The 16,747-nt window shown below is 61.5% G+C and overlaps 1 protein-coding gene across 1 annotated transcript; it reads right to left on the bottom strand.

Annotated features, from left to right (window-relative positions):
• Positions 1–7,927: 7,927 nt before the first annotated feature.
• On the bottom strand, positions 7,928–16,654 carry SF3B4 (splicing factor 3b subunit 4). Its single transcript, XM_065729146.1, has 6 exons — positions 16,575–16,654; positions 16,115–16,243; positions 14,189–14,731; positions 12,341–12,535; positions 8,808–8,978; positions 7,928–8,138 (listed from the first exon to the last, which is right to left on the bottom strand). Exons 1-6 carry the CDS (start codon positions 16,606–16,608, stop codon positions 7,954–7,956), a joined length of 1,257 nt encoding a protein of 418 aa, XP_065585218.1. The 5' UTR covers positions 16,609–16,654; the 3' UTR covers positions 7,928–7,953.
• Positions 16,655–16,747: the final 93 nt, after the last annotated feature.

Raw genomic sequence — 16,747 nt, 5'->3', positions numbered from 1 at the left:
CGGGATTGTGGGGGGAACCTTGGGAACCCCCGCCTTGGGAAGGCGAGGTATGGAGGGACACGGCCCTCCCCACATCCCCCCCCTCGGAGGAGCAAAGCCCACGTGGCAGGGGCACCTCCTCGCAGCGGGATGCCGAGGGGACCACATCTCCAGCCCCGTCTGTGTCCCCAGAGTCTCACGGGGATGGGGAGGGATCCCCAACACGAACCCACAGCTCCCCACAGACAGGCCAAGGCTCCCCCACAGACGCCCCGTCCCCACCGTCGCCCGCCCCACTGCGATAGAGAGCCCCGCCACCCGCATCAATGGGGCTGGGAAGATGAGGCTGGGCCACGAACCAATGAGCTGCGGGGGGCGTGGCCACCCCACCTGCATCAATGGGGCTGGAGGGGCACGGCCCCAAAGTTCAGCCAATGAGCTTCGGGGGGTGTGGCCACACAGGAGCCCGCCCGCTGCTAGCGGCACCGCCGCGCAGAGGGGTCACAGGGTTCGGGGGGGGGGGGGGGGGGAGTCACGGGGCTGGGGGTCACAGGGCTGGGGTGGGGGGGTCACAGGGATGGGGGTCACAGGGTTGGGCTGGGGGGGGGTCACAGGGATGGGGTGAGGGGGGGGTCACGGGGCTGGGGGTCACAGGGCTGGGGTGGGGGAGTCACAGGGCTGGGGGTCACAGGGTTGGGCTGGGGGGGTCACAGGGATGGGGTGAGGGGGGGTCACGGGGCTGGGGGTCACAAGGCTGGGGTGGGGGGGGGGTCACGGGGCTGGGGGTCACAGGGCTGGGGTGGGGGTCAAGGGGCTGGGGAAGAAGGGGCGGTCACAGGGTTGGGATGGGGGGGGTCCTCGCGGGCGTGCTGGCCCCAGCAGGGCACGCAGGGGCCCCCAGGGTGGCAGGGCGCCGATGACAGCGAGAGCCTGGGGACAGCCAGTCCCGTGAGGTCGGCCCCACGAGGGGCGGAGGACAAGGAAGCCGGAAGACGCTGTAGGGTCACCACCGAGAAGTGGGACAGCAGCAGGTCCCCAGAAAGCCCCAGAGCTTCGGGAACCGGGCAGCACTGTCACTGTGCCCCACAGGGATGGCGAGGGGACCGGCCCCCGAGGGACACGGGGTCCCCAAACCTTCCAGGGCAGCACCAGCGCTCCGCGTTGTGCCATCCGCAGGGAGGGCACAAAATGAGGTTTGGGTCGGGGGACCCTTGGGGGGGGGGGGGGGGCCAGGCTCACCCAGCTCCGACCCAGCTGCCCAAAGGCGGCTGTGGGGACAGGGTGGACACGGGGACCACGCGTGCCCATCCCGGGGAGGCTTCCAGAAGGAGACTGGCTGCAGATCAGAGCCCCCGGCCAAAGCCGAGAGCCCGAGGGCAGAGCCGGGGGGGCCCTCTGAGCACTGCATCTGAGTTCTGGGAGGAGAGGGGGGTGCCCAGATACACCCCGAGGACCCCCGTCCTGCGGTGTCCCAGCCCACAGCCCCACCTGGCCGTGGGCAGCACCCCACAGAGCTCCTTGCCGAGCCCGGTGCAGCACGTGCCGGGGACAGACCCACGGCCCCCAGCGGGGACGGGCACCCAGCGTGATCCCCCCCCCCCCCCCCAAAATGGGCTATTTTTACTTCTGGCAGCACAAACCCAGCAGCAGTGGCTGCGACTCAGGATCTGTGCCGCAGGGAGAGGGACGCAGCCGTCACAGCGTGTCTTCCCCCCCCCCCCCGTTCCTCCCCCCCCCCTCCATAAAAGCAGGGCTGGGGCGCAGCGTAGAGCTATATTTGGCCTTTCCAAAATATTCGGCGCTCCCCTGGGGGGGCACCCAACCCCACACCGGCTCTGCGCAGACACCCAGGGACAGTGCAGTGCTGGCGCTGCGGCACAACCCCCCCCCCCACCCCCCCCCCATCTCACCCTCCACCCCATCTCCCTGAGCATCAAATCCTCATCGCTCGCTGCCCCCCACGGGTGGGATTCCTGCGGCCTTCAGCACCACCAAGGTCATCCGCTGTGGGACTGCTTCCACGGGGCTGTGACGCATTTTGGCCATAGGGATCCGGCAAAGGGAGCAGGGGGCACGAAGGGGGGGGTGGAGGTGGGAGTGGGGGGGGTGGAAGGACCTGCGGGGAGCAAGGTCACAGCCGGGGGGCCACGCAGCACCGGGCACCGACGACGAATCCTTTTAGGATGGGGGTGCTGCTTTCCCAAGGAAGGCAGAAACGGCGCAGAACACAGCGGAGCAAGATGGGGGACGGAGGTGTGGGGGGGGGGGGGGTCCTAAAAATGCTCTCCTGGCTGCACAAAGGCTCAGGCGCCCCATCCCTGACGTCAGCCCCAACCACCACCGCCAGACCCACACAAGGTTATGGGGCTCCGGACCCCTCTCCTCCCACCAAGCCTCCAATCGCTGCGGCCCGGCATCACCACGCGCCCCAAGCCCCGGGGGGATTCCCATATTAGGGTCCCCCCCGCAGCCCCGGCCCTCCCACAGAACATCACGAACATGGCGACGTGGGGAAGAGTTGGCGCTCCCCAGTGCCCAAGGTGACCCCCCACCCCGGGGGGCTGTGGCACTCCCCCTCCCCAAAACCTGCCAGCATCGCTATCCGTGCCCGTAAGGCGATGCCCGCGCTGCGCAGCGCTGAGCTGCGACGAGGGGCTCCAGAGCACGCAGAGAAAGGCAGAGCGAGGTGGAGGCAAGGATTTTCAGGACAAAATGGCCACAGCAACGGGGAGGAGAAGGCAAACTCCCCATCCATCAGCCAGCAACCCCGAGGATGCTAATTAAAAGCAGATGGGAGAAGGAGGGGGGGGGGGGGGGCGGCTTTATAGAGGCATCCTCCTCTCCTTACCTGTGTCAGCGCGTGGTCCGCTCCAGCCCTGGCTGCGAGGAGGAAGGATGCTCCGAGGAGGAAGGATGCTCCGAGGAGGAAGGATGCTCGTGGGGATCCAGCAGGAGCAGCCCGCGGGTACCAGCCCGGCGTCAGCGCTGCAGCCTCCGCCACACGCACCGAGCGCTGGGAGAGTCCATTGCGACAGCCTGAGAAGGGAGGCGGTGGGGAGGGCTGTGCTACGGCGGGGCGGGGGGGGGGGAGGGGGGTGCCGGTGATTATGGGGTGGGGGGGGGGCTCTCTCGGGTCCTTCGGTTATACAAAAACCAAAGGGATGCGATGCTCTGCCGGCTGCCGGGAGCTTCCCCACGCTCAGGGCTCCGGTGCTGGAGATGCTCTGTGGGGCGCGAGCAGTGGGTCCCGGCCCCACGGTGGGGGGTTCCGTGCGGAGCAGAAGGGTTTCACGGCATTCAGAGCCGCTCTGGCAGCTTCTCCCCCTGCTCCCACCACAGCCGCGGGCAGATGGAAGCACAGCCAGGCAGATCTGAGTCACATCCTCCTCAGGGGTGAATTTCGATTGCTTCAGATCAGATTTTCTCCGCCTGGGCTGGTCGGGCGCGGCCTTCCATCCCAATATGGCACGGAGCCCTCCGATGGCTTTTTGGGGTGGGGGGGGGACACACAGAGCAACGCATTCCTACGTGTCACGAGCTGAGCCAGCCTCAGCTCCAGGAGCTCAGCCATCAGCAGAGCCCAGGAGGACCCCGACTTCAAGCAGAGGGTGAGGAATGATGTGGGCACACATGAGGCTGAAATCCGCCTCGGGCACTGAGAGGGTTGGGGCAGTACCCAGAGCGGCGCTGGGGCAGCATCCAGTGCCAGCAGGGATGCTCGGATCACACAGGCAGGGGACGGGCAGGGAACCGCCACCAGCACGGGGAAGGACTGAGCTGGGAAACAACTGAACTCCCATCGGGAAAATAAACGTCAAGCGACGCATTGTGACTGAGCTGGGGATCTGTGACCCAACTGAAAGAGCTTGAGCACGGCCGAGGAGAGCTGCAGAGCCCCATCTTCCACCCGACCCACACAGGCTGCCCCCCACACCCCCGGCATGCAGACAATGGGGAGGGAGCTCTGGTCCCGCCCCTCCCTTCCCACCCAGCCTGGACCCCGGCTGCTCCAGGGAGGCATCTCTTTCTTGCCGGGATCAGCATGAACACAGAAGTCCCTGCACACGCGCACGCACCACATCAGCTCCACCAGAGAGAGGCAGGCTGAGCTGGCTGCGAAATTTCACTCGAGGCTGTGCTGCAAATGGCACCGAACGGAGCTCCCACGGAGCCAGGAGAGCTCTGCTCTGCAGAGGAGCAGCCCTCGCTGGGGTGACGTGGCCGAGGCTCACAGCACGGGGCACACGAGCCGGCAAGGTGACCCAGCTGCAGCGGCGAGGATGAAGGCTCCGTCGATGGGTGGCAGCTTGCCTCTCCTTGGCACCGCCGTTTCCACTCCAGGGATGCTTTCCTTTTTATTGCTGGAGCTGCTGTGGATTTCTCTCGGGGCTGTTTTCCTTCGCCCACTCGGAGCTTGGCGTCCCGTGGTGTCTGCTGGCAGCTCTGCTGCCCGGCACCGGGGCCGTCCCGATACAGTCTGGTCTGGAGCACAATGAGGAGCGGCTGAGGGAGCTGGGATGGGTTGGGGTGGAGAAGAGGAGGCTCAGAGGAGACCTTACTGCACTCTGCCACTTCCTGAAGGGGGGTTGTGGTGAGGAGGGGGTGGGCCTCTTCTCCCTGATAAATAACGACAGGACGAGAGGGGATGGCCACAAGTTGCGCCGGGGAAGATTGAGATGAGATCTGAGGAGGAATTTTGTCTCTGAAGGAGTGGTCAGGCCCTGGGATGGCCTGCCTGGGGAGGGGGTGGGGGCACCATCCCTAGCGCTGCTCAAGGAGCGTTTGGATGAGGTGCTGAGGGATTGGATTGAGCGGTTGGGTAGGGATGGTGACAGGAGGATGTTGGACTGGGTGATCTCGTAGCTCCTTTCCAACCTCATGGACCTATAAACCGCACCCACTGGGTGCCCCTGAGAGCAGCAGGTGGGCTCCCACCCACACGAAGCCCCACAGCACTGCTCCTGCTCTGAGATGTGTTCATCTTCAGAGCTGCTTTCCCTGCTGCGTTCAGGAGCCCTCACCCAGCACCTGCAGCAGGGGACTGCAGCTCCTCTGTGCTGCTCTGCTGCTCCCTCTGTGCCTGAAGGATATGACTGCTCATCCCCATGGACACCAACACCGGCACAGAGCAGGGGAGCACCGACTACAGCCGCGTGCTGTGGGAAGACGAGGACACGCACCGTGCCGGACGCAAACTGCAGTGCTCAGGAGTCTCTTAAACACCTCCATCCCCCCCATCCCAGCTGCTGCCCACTCAGAGGTTCATAAGGCGAGGACAGCACAGACTTTACTTTAATGACAGCCCCTGATAAAATATAATTATAGCTCAACTGAGAGGGGTGCAGAGCCCTTCCAGTTCGCCTCCCAGATCCTTCAGTGGCTCCTCACGTGCCAAGGGCAACATCAGCACAGGAGACACAGAGCTCAAACGTGGGCTCTGCTCTTCCCCCCCCACGCTCTGGATTTCTGCATAGCTCACAGGCACTTCCCAAACCACCCCGTGACAAAAGGAAAGCGTGGCACCATTCTTTCTCCCCGGACCAAAAGGGTGAGCGGAGATGGAAGCTAAAGGTCAATTTCAGCCCTAGGAAGTTAAAATAAAAATAAAACAGCAAAGTAAAACCGAGGCTGAGAACGAGATCCTTTCCCCTCTGCAGAGCAATGAAGGGGCGAGGCGGTTTGCCGGGTTTCCCTCCCACAAAGCCTGCTCATGAGAAGCACAGCGATCCCCCAGCCACGTCCCCTGGGTCTCCCAGAGCCACGACAGCTCCAGGAAGCCCAGGGTCACCATTTGCTCTGAGTGCATGCGAGTCGTTCCAGTTTGAAGCCTCACACACAAAGCCAACACCTCCGTCCCCGTCTCCCACGGCGGCTCTCTATCTCTCACCTTCCTGGAAGGAGCTCTGCAGAAAGCCAAGCCTCCATCCTCCTCCCTTCCCCACTGCTGTAGGTGAAGCCAAGCCTCCATCCTCCTCCCTTCCCCACTGCTGTAGGTGAAGCCAAGCCTCCATCCTCCTCCCTTCCCCACTGCTGTAGGTGACACATTTTCCATCCGCTGACTCAGCTTTTTCGCTTCCCCCGTTGTCAGTCAGTGGTGTGAAGACACCGAATCCATCGGGAGGAGCAGGGCAGTTCTGGCAGCTCAGCCCCACGAGGGACCGCAGAGCCCACAGCTGCTCAGCCTCCTCCCCCCATTGCTCAACGCACGCTGCCCCCCCATTCCCAGAACCACAGGGAACAGCTTCCCACAGTCGTGAGCGACATCAAAACGAGATCTCCTTAGGCGAGGACCCAAGAGAGCAGGTTTTGTTTCCAGATTACTTCCCCGAACGTCCCGGCCATCTGACCACACTCTCAAGGATGATAAGAGGATGCAACAGATTTGAAGGTTCAGCTGTCAGAGCGCCTCACCTGGGGTGTGCTGCCCCAGCACGGAGCATCTCAGCCACCAGAGCCTTTTGGGGGGCAGCACCCCAACCTCAGCAGCTCACCGGGACGGGCAGCAGCCCCAGCATCGGCTGCTGCATCCCAGGTGTCCCCTGCCAGGCCAGAGCAGCACCAGCAGCACGGCCCCACCTCCACTTTCCAGAGGAAGCTGGCAGCCCGTGGAGGGGACAGCTTCACCCTTCTCTGGGTGCAGACCTGGAGGGCCGTGCCCAGAGGGTGGTGGTGAATGGAGTTGGGTCCAGCTGGTGTCCTGTTACGAGTGGTGTCCCCCAGGGGTCAGTTTTGGGGCCCATCTTGTTGAATATCTTTATTGATGACCTAGACGAGGGGACGGAGTGTACCCTCAGTCAGTTTGCAGAGGACACCGAGTTGGGAGGATGTGTCAAAGTGCCTGAGGGCAGGGAGGCCCTGCAGAGGGACCTGGATCGGCTGAACAGCTGGGCTGAGCTCAATGGGGTGAGGTTCAGTAAGACCAAGTGCCGGGTGCTGCACTGTGGCCACAATAACCCCATGCAGTGCTATAGGGGCAGAACGGCTTGAAGGATGGAGAGAGGAAAAGGACCTGGGGGTGTTGGGTGATGCTCGGCTCAACGTGAGCAGTGTGCCCAGGTGGCCAAGAAGGCCAACGGCATCCTGGCCTGGATTAGAAACAGTGCAGCCAGCAGGAGCAGGGAGGTGAGCATCCCCTGCACTCAGCTCTCCAGTGCTGCGTTCAGTTTTGGGCCCCTCACTGCCAGAAGGACATGGAGGCCCTGGAGCGTGTTCAGAGAAGGGCAGCAAAACTGGGGAGGGGTCTGGAGCACAATGAGGAGCGGCTGAGGGAGCTGGGATGGGTTGGGGTGGAGAAGAGGAGGCTCAGAGGAGACCTTACTGCACTCTGCCACTTCCTGAGGGGGGGTTGTGGTGAGGAGGGGGTGGGCCTCTTCTCCCTGATAAATAGCGACAGGACGAGAGGGGATGGCCACAAGTTGTGCTGGGGGAGATTGAGATCTGAGGAGGAATTTTGTCTCTGAAGGAGTGGTCAGGCCCTGGGATGGCCTGCCTGGGGAGGGGGTGGGGGCACCATCCCTAGCGCTGCTCAAGGAGCGTTTGGATGAGGTGCTGAGGGATTGGATTGAGCAGTTGGGTAGGGATGGTGACAGGAGGATGTTGGACTGGATGATCTTGTAGCTCCTTTCCAACCTCACGTAGCTATGAACCACCTCAGAGGAACGGCCTCCCATTCTTAAAACGTTTTATTTGTAAAAGGGCAATTGTTGACTCACACACGGGGGGGGGGTGGGGGGGGGGGAAACAAAATAAAAAAATCCCATTGGAGTTACTGTGAAAAACCTTCAAGGAGAGGGAGGAGGAAAAAGAAAACAACACAACGAACGCTACAGAAAGAAACGAGGGGGAGCAAAAAAAGAGGGGGAGGAACTGTGAAAGGGATGGACCCAACTGTGCCTCTTCCCTTCAGGCTCAGGAACGTCAGCCCCAGCGCAGACAGCACGATGAGGGAAGGACTCCCAGCGGCCCCGAGGGCCTCTAGGGCAGGGGGCCTCGCAGGGGGCCACGTGGGGGCACCCCAGGGGGCCTCTGAGCTGGCCTGGGGGGCAGGGGGACTCTCTGATAGCCGTAGGGTGGGGGGCGAGGGGGGCCGCTGTACCCGTGGGGCGGCATCAGCGGAGGAGGGCCGCGCATCCCGTGGTGCGGCATGGGGCCGGGGTGACCTGCGGGGAGAGCAGAGCTGTTAGTGACCTCCGTGGGAAGAGCAGCCCCCCCCCCCCCACGCCTCTAGCTGGTGCCCCCAGGTTGGGGGACTCAGCCGCAGGCTGACGGAAGCCCCAAGCATCAGCCTGGGCCCCCCCGAGGGCCGCACACACGGGGCTGCCCCACTCAGAACACCTTCACCCCGTGGCACTGCGTGTCCCCATCGCAGTGGGATCACGGCTGGGATCGCGGACCCACACTGTGATGATGGCTGTTACCTCTCCCACGTCCCCTCTGAGCTGTGCCCAGCTCCAAGGGAACACATCCCCCCCCCACAAACCCCTCCTACAGCCCCCAGCACAGCGGGCTGCGCTCGGGAACCGAGCTCTTGGCAAAGCCCAGCTGCCATCTCCACTCAGGATACGGGGGGAAAAACCGGGACAGAGCAGAGCGTGTCCTGCAGGCAAAGCCCTCCGTCCCCAGAAACACGAGGCAAGCCCTGGGAAAGCCCGCCATGCAGCACAGAGCCCCAGGTCCTGCTCGGAGATACCCCACTGCGAGGAGACCCTGCGACCCCTCCTCCCCGCCCCTATTACGGGAGGGACGATGGAGGGCGCAGGCACCAAACTTATCCGTGGGTCTGACCGACACGAAATCACACGTGCTGCCTCTCACAAGCACCTACTTACCCATAGGTGATCCAAAATGAGGCCCTCTCGGAGGCATTCCCATGGGTGGGGGGCCGGGGTGCGGCATGCCGGGCGGGGGCCGCGGTGGGGGCTGACCTCCAGAGCCCGGTGGTCCTGGGTGGTGCTGACCCATCCCGGGGGGACCGTGGTGCACCTGCATGGGGGGCATCCCTGTGGGGACAAGGGGAGCTCACAGTGAGGGCAGGATCCCACTGCTGCAGCCTGCAGCGCTGTGTGGCTGAAATGTCACCGTCACAGAAACACAGGGGCTGGGAGGGACCCCCAGAGATCAGCGAGTCCAACCCCCTGACAAAGCAGTTCCCTGCAACAGGTGGCACAGGTCTCCAAAATGGCCCCAAAATACCACAGAGGGACCCCAAAATCCTTTATTCCAATTCCACGTGCCCCATATGGCAGCAACACCCCCAAAATAACCACAAAATGGCCCCAAAATGACCCTAAATGACCCCAAAACCCCAAGAAATGACCCCAAAATCCCTTACTCCAATCCCACGTGCCCCATACGGCAGCAGTGCCCCCCAAAGTGACCCCAAGTGACCCCAAACCCACAGCACTGCAGTCTGTGTCCGTTCCCCCCCGTCCTGTCCCCACACACTGCTGAAAAGAGTCTGGCCTCGCCACTGTGCCCCCCACCCCTCCGATATTTCTCCCCCTGGATCAGGTCCCCTCTCACTCTTCTTTTCTCAGGGCTGAACAGACCCAGTTCACTCCGCCTTTCTTCGAGGGGAGATCCTCCAGACCCTTCCCCATCTCTGTGGCCCTGCGCTGCACTCTTTCCAAGAGATCCCTGTCTGTTTTGGACTGGGGAGCCCAGAAGTGCACACAGTGCTCCAGATGAGGCCTCCCCAGGGCAGAGCAGAGGGGGAGGATCCCCTCCCTCGACCTGCTGGCCACGCTGTGTTTCATGCAGCCCAGGATCCCATGGGCCCTCTTGGCCACGAGGGCACGCTGCTCACGGTCAACCTGTCGCCCCCCAGGACCCCCAGGTCCCTCTGTGCAGAGCTCCTCTCCAGCACTCCTCCCCACCCCGCACTGCTGCACGCAGCGATTCCTCCCTAGCTGCACGACCCTACACTTGCTTTTGTTAAAGCTCCTCCTGTCTCTCCCTGCCCAGCTCTGCATCCTGCCCAGGTCTCGCTGGATGCCCCGTGGGCCTGGCAGCTGTTTTCTGCTCCCAGCCTGGAGGTTTAAGGGGAGAAAGCGAACAGCCCTCCTCTGAAGCACACAGCAGAAGGACAAAAGTGAATGGGAGCTGGCTCCCGGCCGGGGCAGGGGGAAGGAAAACCTGAAGACCTGCCAGCAGCGATGGCACAGCCCTCGCTCGGGGAGCTCACCTGGGAGACTCCCACCAGGAACCCGTGTCCTTGCTGCGAAGGTGCTCTGCTCCGAGCAGGAACGCAGCCTGCACCCCCAGCCTTTATTTCTTTAACCTCTACAATTCTATTCTTTTAAACTCCTAAGAAAGCAAAACCAAAATACCAATTGCTTTCTCCTTAAAAACAAACCGCAGCAAAACCCAAGAGCCAGGCGCAGCTCCGAGGAAGCACTCACACCTCCCTGTGCTGTACTTCATTACTGCTCCAAAGGCTGAGAAGTCAGAGCCCGTGAGCGGGGCCAGGAGCACACAAAGCCCCCCCAGCAGCGTGCCCCCAGCCCTCGGGCACCCCTCATCACTGAGCAGGCAAGATGAAAAGCAGGGACATCACAACCCCTCATCACTGAGCAGGCAAGATGAAAAGCAGGGACATCACAACCCCTCATCACTGAGCAGGCAAGATGAAAAGCAGGGACATCACAACCCCTCATCACTGAGCAGGCAAGATGAAAAGCAGGGACATCACAACTTGGCTCTTTCCTGTCTATTTTTTTTTTTAAAGGCCATGTAAAATGGATTTCATTTTTGCACTGAAGACCACAGAGTCTGGATGAGCGTGGTGCTCCTTCCCCAGTCCCAGAGGGCTAAAAATGGAAGAGCATCAAGGAAACATTTTGTTCCTGTCTTGAATTAGCTCCCACCCAGCAGAGCTGCAGACCGTGCCGAGGAGGTTCACACTCCACGTCCTCATTGACGCCACAGGAAAATGAGGATGGATTGGAGTCGTGTTCACATCCTTCAGCCACAACAGCACCGGGGACCTGGAAATCGTGTGCTGCAGCAGCCCATGCCTTCCTGCAGCTCGAGTCCTGACCTCACTGCACGCCTCTCAGAGGGGAACTGCCTCTGACGTCACCAGAACGCTTTCTGGAAGTGCAGCCCCATGTGATTTTCCCCTCAGATTACAACACACAGCAGAGAAACCCAGGAGCAGCAGCAGTGATGTGACACACTCACTCCTACGCAGACTCTCCTGGGGAGGAGAGCACACACTGCTGTGTGCTGCAGGGAGCAAGGCCTCGTGGAAAGGCACAGCCAGGACGTGAACAAAGACATCGCAGGGCCTTCAGACCACTGCTCCTCTAACGGAGCAGCACCAGTGTGTCAGCAGCTGACTGGGGTACCCCACTGGTCCTTCTGCCTGCTCCGCCACAGCTGGACTGCAGAACCACAGGGGCTGGAAGGGACCCCCAGAGATCAGCGAGTCCAACCCCCTGACAAAGCACTTCCCTACACCAGGTCGCACAGGTCTCCAAAACAGCCCCAAAATCCCACAGAGTGACCCCAAAATCCTTTATTCCAATTCCATGGGCCCCAAACGGCAGAAATGCCCCCTAAAATGATCCAAACCCACCCAAAATGACCCCAAAATCCACCCAAAATGACTCCAGAATGACCCAAAATCCCTTACTCCAATCCCATGGGCCCCATATGGCAGCAATGCCCCCCAAAATGACCCCAAGTGACCCCAAACCCACAGCACTGCAGTCTGTGTCCGTTCCCCCCCGTCCTGTCCCCACGCACTGCTGAAAAGAGTCTGGCCTCGCCACTGTGCCCCCCACCCCTCCGATATTTCTCCCCCTGGATCAGGTCCCCTCTCACTCTTCTTTTCTCAGGGCTGAACAGACCCAGTTCACTCCGCCTTTCTTCGAGGGGAGATCCTCCAGGCCCTTCCCCATCTCTGTGGCCCTGCGCTGCACTCTTTCCAAGAGATCCCTGTCTGTTTTGGACTGGGGAGCCCAGAAGTGCACACAGTGCTCCAGATGAGGCCTCCCCAGGGCAGAGCAGAGGGGGAGCATCCCCTCCCTCGACCTGCTGGCCACGCTGTGTTTCATGCAGCCCAGGATCCCATGGGCCCTCTTGGCCACGAGGGCACGCTGCTCACGGTCAACCTGTCGCCCCCCAGGACCCCCAGGTCCCTCTGTGCAGAGCTCCCCCCCAGCACTCCCCAATCCCACACTGCTGCACGCAGTGATTCCTCCCTCACCGTGCTCAGTGCCTTCCAAAAGACGGCAGCAATTCTCTCCTTGCTTTACAGAAGCGAAACCTCACGGAATAAACCAGGGGGGGATGATTTACCCAAGGCCACTCCACAGCACGAGCAGCTCTGTGCTTCCTGATGGTGCCCAACACGTACCTGGGTGATGCATGCCCCCCGGGGGGAAGGCGTGTGGGTGAGGTGGGTGTCCTCCGGCGGGCGCAGCCCCAGTGGGGGGACCGGGGGCACCGGCCCCAGGTGGCATTGGCGGGGGTGGCATGGCAGGGGGCATTCCAGGAGGCATTGCTCCAGGGGGGGGCACCGGTGGGGGAAATGATCCTGGGGGTGGGAGGCCTGGAGGGAGAGAGAGAGAGAGCAGCAGTGAGGATTTGGTTCGGTGCAGAAGGAGGAAAAAGAAGCAGAAAGACTCCTGGACAACTGGGAAGGTGAAAACACACGGCATGTCACAGCAAACACAAGAACCAGAACGAAGCACGGCCCCAGGACCCATCCACTTCACACTGGGAGAGCTCAGGCTGAGCTGCAGCAGGGTGAGAACTGCTGAGCATCACAGCCTTCCAACCCTGCAGGTCCGCAGGGCTGAGCACCGTCACCAAGAGCACCAAGAGCACCCACGTGGAGCGGAGCTGCCGTGCTGAGCACCCACACGTGACACGGAGCAGCTCCACTCAGAGCGCAGCCTTCCAGCTCTGCCCACCGACACTGCAGGAACAGCAACCAAATCACAGAGCCACAGGGGCTGGAAGGGACCCCCAGAGATCAGCGAATCCAACCCCCCGCCAAAGCACTTCCCTACACCAGGTCGCACAGGTCTCCAAAACGGCCCCAAAATCCCACAGAGGGACCCCAAAATCCTTTATTCCAATTCCACGTGCCCCATATGGCAGCAACAGCCCCAAAACGACCACAAAATGGCCCCAAAATGACCCTAAATGACCCCAAAACCCCAAGAAATGACCCCAAAATCCCTTATTCCAATCCCTTGTGCCCCATATGGCAGCCATGCCCCCCAAAATGACCCCAAAATCCACCCAAAATGACTCCAAAATGACCCCAAATTCCCTTATTCCAATCCCTTGTGCCCCATATGGCAGCAATGCCCCCCAAAATGACCCCAAGAGACCCCAAACCCACAGCACTGCAGTCTGTGTCCGTTCCCCCCCGTCCTGTCCCCACGCACTGCTGAAAAGAGTCTGGCCTCGCCACTGTGCCCCCCACCCCTCCGATATTTCTCCCCCTGGATCAGGTCCCCTCTCCCCAGGGCAGAGCAGAGGGGGAGGATTCCCTCCCTCGACCTGCTGGCCACGCAGGAGGCTGGGCTCATCCTGGGGTGACTTTGGGGACATTTGGGGGGATTTAGGGTCATCCTGGGGTGACTTTGGGACCATTTAGGGGGGGGCACTACTGCTATATGAGGCACATGGAATTGAAATAAAGGATTTTAGGGGCATTTTAAGGTCAGTTTGGGGGCCATTGCTGCCATATGGGGCCCATGGAATCGCAATAAAGGATTTCAGGGTCATGTTAGGATCATTTTGGGGGGGCACTGCTGCCATACGAGGCACATGGAATTGGAATAAAGGATTTTGGGGTCATTCTGTGGGATTTTGGAGTCATTTGGAGTGGATTTTGGCATCATTTTGGGATCATTTTCAGGGCATTGCACCCCAGAATGCCATTGGCCCTCTTGGCCACGAGGGCACGCTGCTCATGGTCAACCTGTCGCCCCCCAGGACCCCCAGGTCCCTCTGTGCAGAGCTCCTCTCCAGCAGCTCATCCCCCAACCTGTACTGGTTCATGCAGTGATTCCTCCCTAGCTGCACGACCCTACACTTGCTTTTGTTAAACCAACAAGACCCACGACTCCTGCCACCCCCCGGGGGCACTGCTGCCAGGTGACAGCCGGCACCTTCCGCAGACCCCACGGCAGTGACAAACACCGAGCCCCAAATCTGCCTCTCTTCAACCCAGCGTGGCCCGACTCACCTGGAGGGGTGACTCCAGGCCCCAGAGCGGTGACCACAGGCGTGGGGACAGACGGAGGAGGAGGAGCATCGGCGAAGAGCTGGTGGGGCCGGTCTGCCTGCGACAGTGGGTTCTGGGCTGCCAGGAGCCGCTCGGCAGCTGAGCCGTGCCGCTCGCCCTTGGAGTCCTTCTTGAAGGCGTAGGAGACGGTGATGGGTCTGTTGCAGAGGTACTGTCCGTTCATGGCCTCGATGGCGGCGTCGGAAGCGTCGAAGCTGGCGAAGTTGATGAAGGCGTAGCCCTTGGAGTTGCCCGTGTCCGGGTCCCGCATGATCTTGGGCGTCTGGAGGATGACCCCGAAGGCGCTGAAGGTGTCGTACAACAGCTTCTCGTCGATCTCGGGGTCCAGGTTGCCTATGAAGATGTTGGCCCCCACGTCCAGGTTCTTGTTGTGAGCGGAGGCTTTGTTCACTCGGATCGGCTTCCCGTACAACTTGATCATGTTCATGATCTTGATGGCGTAGTCCGCGTCCTCCTCGCTGAGGAACTCCACGAACCCATAGCCTGCAACGCAGCCCCACACAGAGCTCCAGGATGCGCCCTACACGGCCCTACACTGCCCCCCACTGCCTCCAAAGGCACCCACCTCACTTAGAAAATTCACCCAGGGCTCTCCTGAAAGCCCCACAAATCGCCCACCCCCACCTCTCCCTGCGGCAGCTGCTCTCACAGGTTCATAGCTACATGAGGTTGGAAAGGAGCTACGAGATCCAACCGTCCTCCTGTCACCATCCCTACCCACTGAACCACTAAACCAAACCCCTTGGAGACTGCAGGGCTGCCAGGAGGTGACACCTGTCCTGGAACAGGGAAGGGTACCAGCACAGGGAGCACTGTCCCCAAAACCAGGCAGCTGCAAGGCCTAACTGGGGCTCAGGCTGACAGCTGCTGTCTGACAGAACACATGGTGCCACAGTGGCCAGGGCTGCCTCCACCACCATCTTCTTTCCAAGAGTGATATTACACAGTTTATCCACGAGTGGGAAACGTACTCTGCAATTAAGCAAGCCAAGTGTATAAAGCTTCTTTGGTACGGAGGATGATGGCTGAAACGTAAATATGGGGAGACCTGGCAGGTGGATTGTGTCAGGCTCCTGGAAACGTGCCACGACCAGCATCGTGTGCTTACAGTGAGGGCAACCAGAGGATGAGTGGAAACATCTCCTGTGCTCCGTGCCACTGCCTGAAACACTCTTGGGCCTTGGAAAGCAAGTCTTGTGGTGACGTGACAGCCCAGAAGGAGCTGAGTCTGACATAGATTCATAGCTCCGTGAGGTTGGAAAGGAGCTCCAAGATCACCCAGTCCAACATCCTCCTGTCACCATCCCTACCCAACCGCTCAATCCAATCCCTCAGCACCTCATCCAAACGCTCCTTGAGCAGCGCTAGGGATGGTGCCCCCACCCCCTCCCCAGGCAGGCCATCCCAGGGCCTGACCACTCCTTCAGAGACAAAATTCCTCCTCAGATCTCATCTCAATCTTCCCCGGCACAACTTGTGGCCATCCCCTCTCGTCCTGTCGTTATTTATCAGGGAGAAGAGGCCCACCCCCTCCTCACCACAACCCCCCCTCAGGAAGTGGCAGAGTGCAGTAAGGTCTCCTCTGAGCCTCCTCTTCTCCACCCCAACCCATCCCAGCTCCCTCAGCCGCTCCTCATTGTGCTCCAGACCCCTCCCCAGTTTTGCTGCCCTTCTCTGAACACGCTCCAGGGCCTCCATGTCCTTCTGGCAGTGAGGGGCCCAAAACTGAACGCAGCACTGGAGAGCTGAGTGCAGGGGATGCTCACCTCCCTGCTCCTGCTGGCTGCACTGTTTCTAATCCAGGCCAGGATGAATCTCTCGGGCTGCCCTCCCCCCACACGCGCTTTCTGGGGGCACACCACTCACCCTGGTGCTGGCCCGTGACTCGATCCTTGGGCATGTGGGTGTTGACCACAGGGCCCGCCTGCAGGAACAGCTCCCACAGCAGCGGCTCGCTGACCTTCTCATCCAACCCCCCCACGTACACGGTGGCATCTGGAGCGGAGGAGAAAAGAGACCGAGTTAGCTGCACGGGGGACCCCGAGGCGCTGAGTGTGGGACAGGCCTTAGTGGCGGGTGCAGGAGGTGCAGAGCCCCTCCCGAGGGCGGCACCAAAGCACGATCACCCACAGGGGGCCGACATCCCTCACCCCCTCACCCACACCCACGATGACCCACGGGGGGCCCACACCCCCGACCCCTTCACCCCGGCCTACGCTTAACCGCTATCACGGCCTCAGCGGGGAAAGCCGCACAGCCCCTCAGCCTCCCGCGGACCCATAAAGCCCCCCCACACACAACCGCCCGCCCGCCCCCCTCCGCTCACCCTGGTTCCGCTCCGAGATGGGCCCCGCCGCCATCTTCTCCCGCTCTCTCCCGCGCGGCGCCGACGCGGCGTCACGTGACGCGACGTAAAGCGACACAAAGCCTTACGCCGTGATGACACCGCGAACCGGAAGTGAGGCCGGCCGCCATGTTGAGGTCCGGGGGGAGCGGCGT

The sequence above is a fragment of the Cyrtonyx montezumae genome, unplaced genomic scaffold (assembly GCF_038088225.1).
Source record: "Cyrtonyx montezumae isolate F1298 unplaced genomic scaffold, pur_monq_1.0 scaffold_106, whole genome shotgun sequence".
Classification (NCBI taxonomy): domain Eukaryota; kingdom Metazoa; phylum Chordata; class Aves; order Galliformes; family Odontophoridae; genus Cyrtonyx; species Cyrtonyx montezumae.
The sequence above is the reverse complement of the archived record's forward strand: the minus strand, read 5'-3'. Positions and strand labels throughout refer to the sequence as shown.

What these genes read in the sequence shown, in the direction of transcription:
- SF3B4 (XM_065729146.1), bottom strand. Translation starts at nt 16,608, where the DNA reads ATGGCGGCGGGGCCCATCTCGGAGCGGAACCAGG. An exon ending in GCCTGGAGTCACCCCTCCAG is followed by an intron (nt 12,536 to 14,188) that starts GTGAGTCGGGCC and finishes CTCTCCCTCCAG; the next exon opens with GCCTCCCACCCCCAGGATCA. An exon ending in TCATTTTGGATCACCTATGG is followed by an intron (nt 8,139 to 8,807) that starts GTAAGTAGGTGC and finishes CTCTCCCCGCAG; the next exon opens with GTCACCCCGGCCCCATGCCG.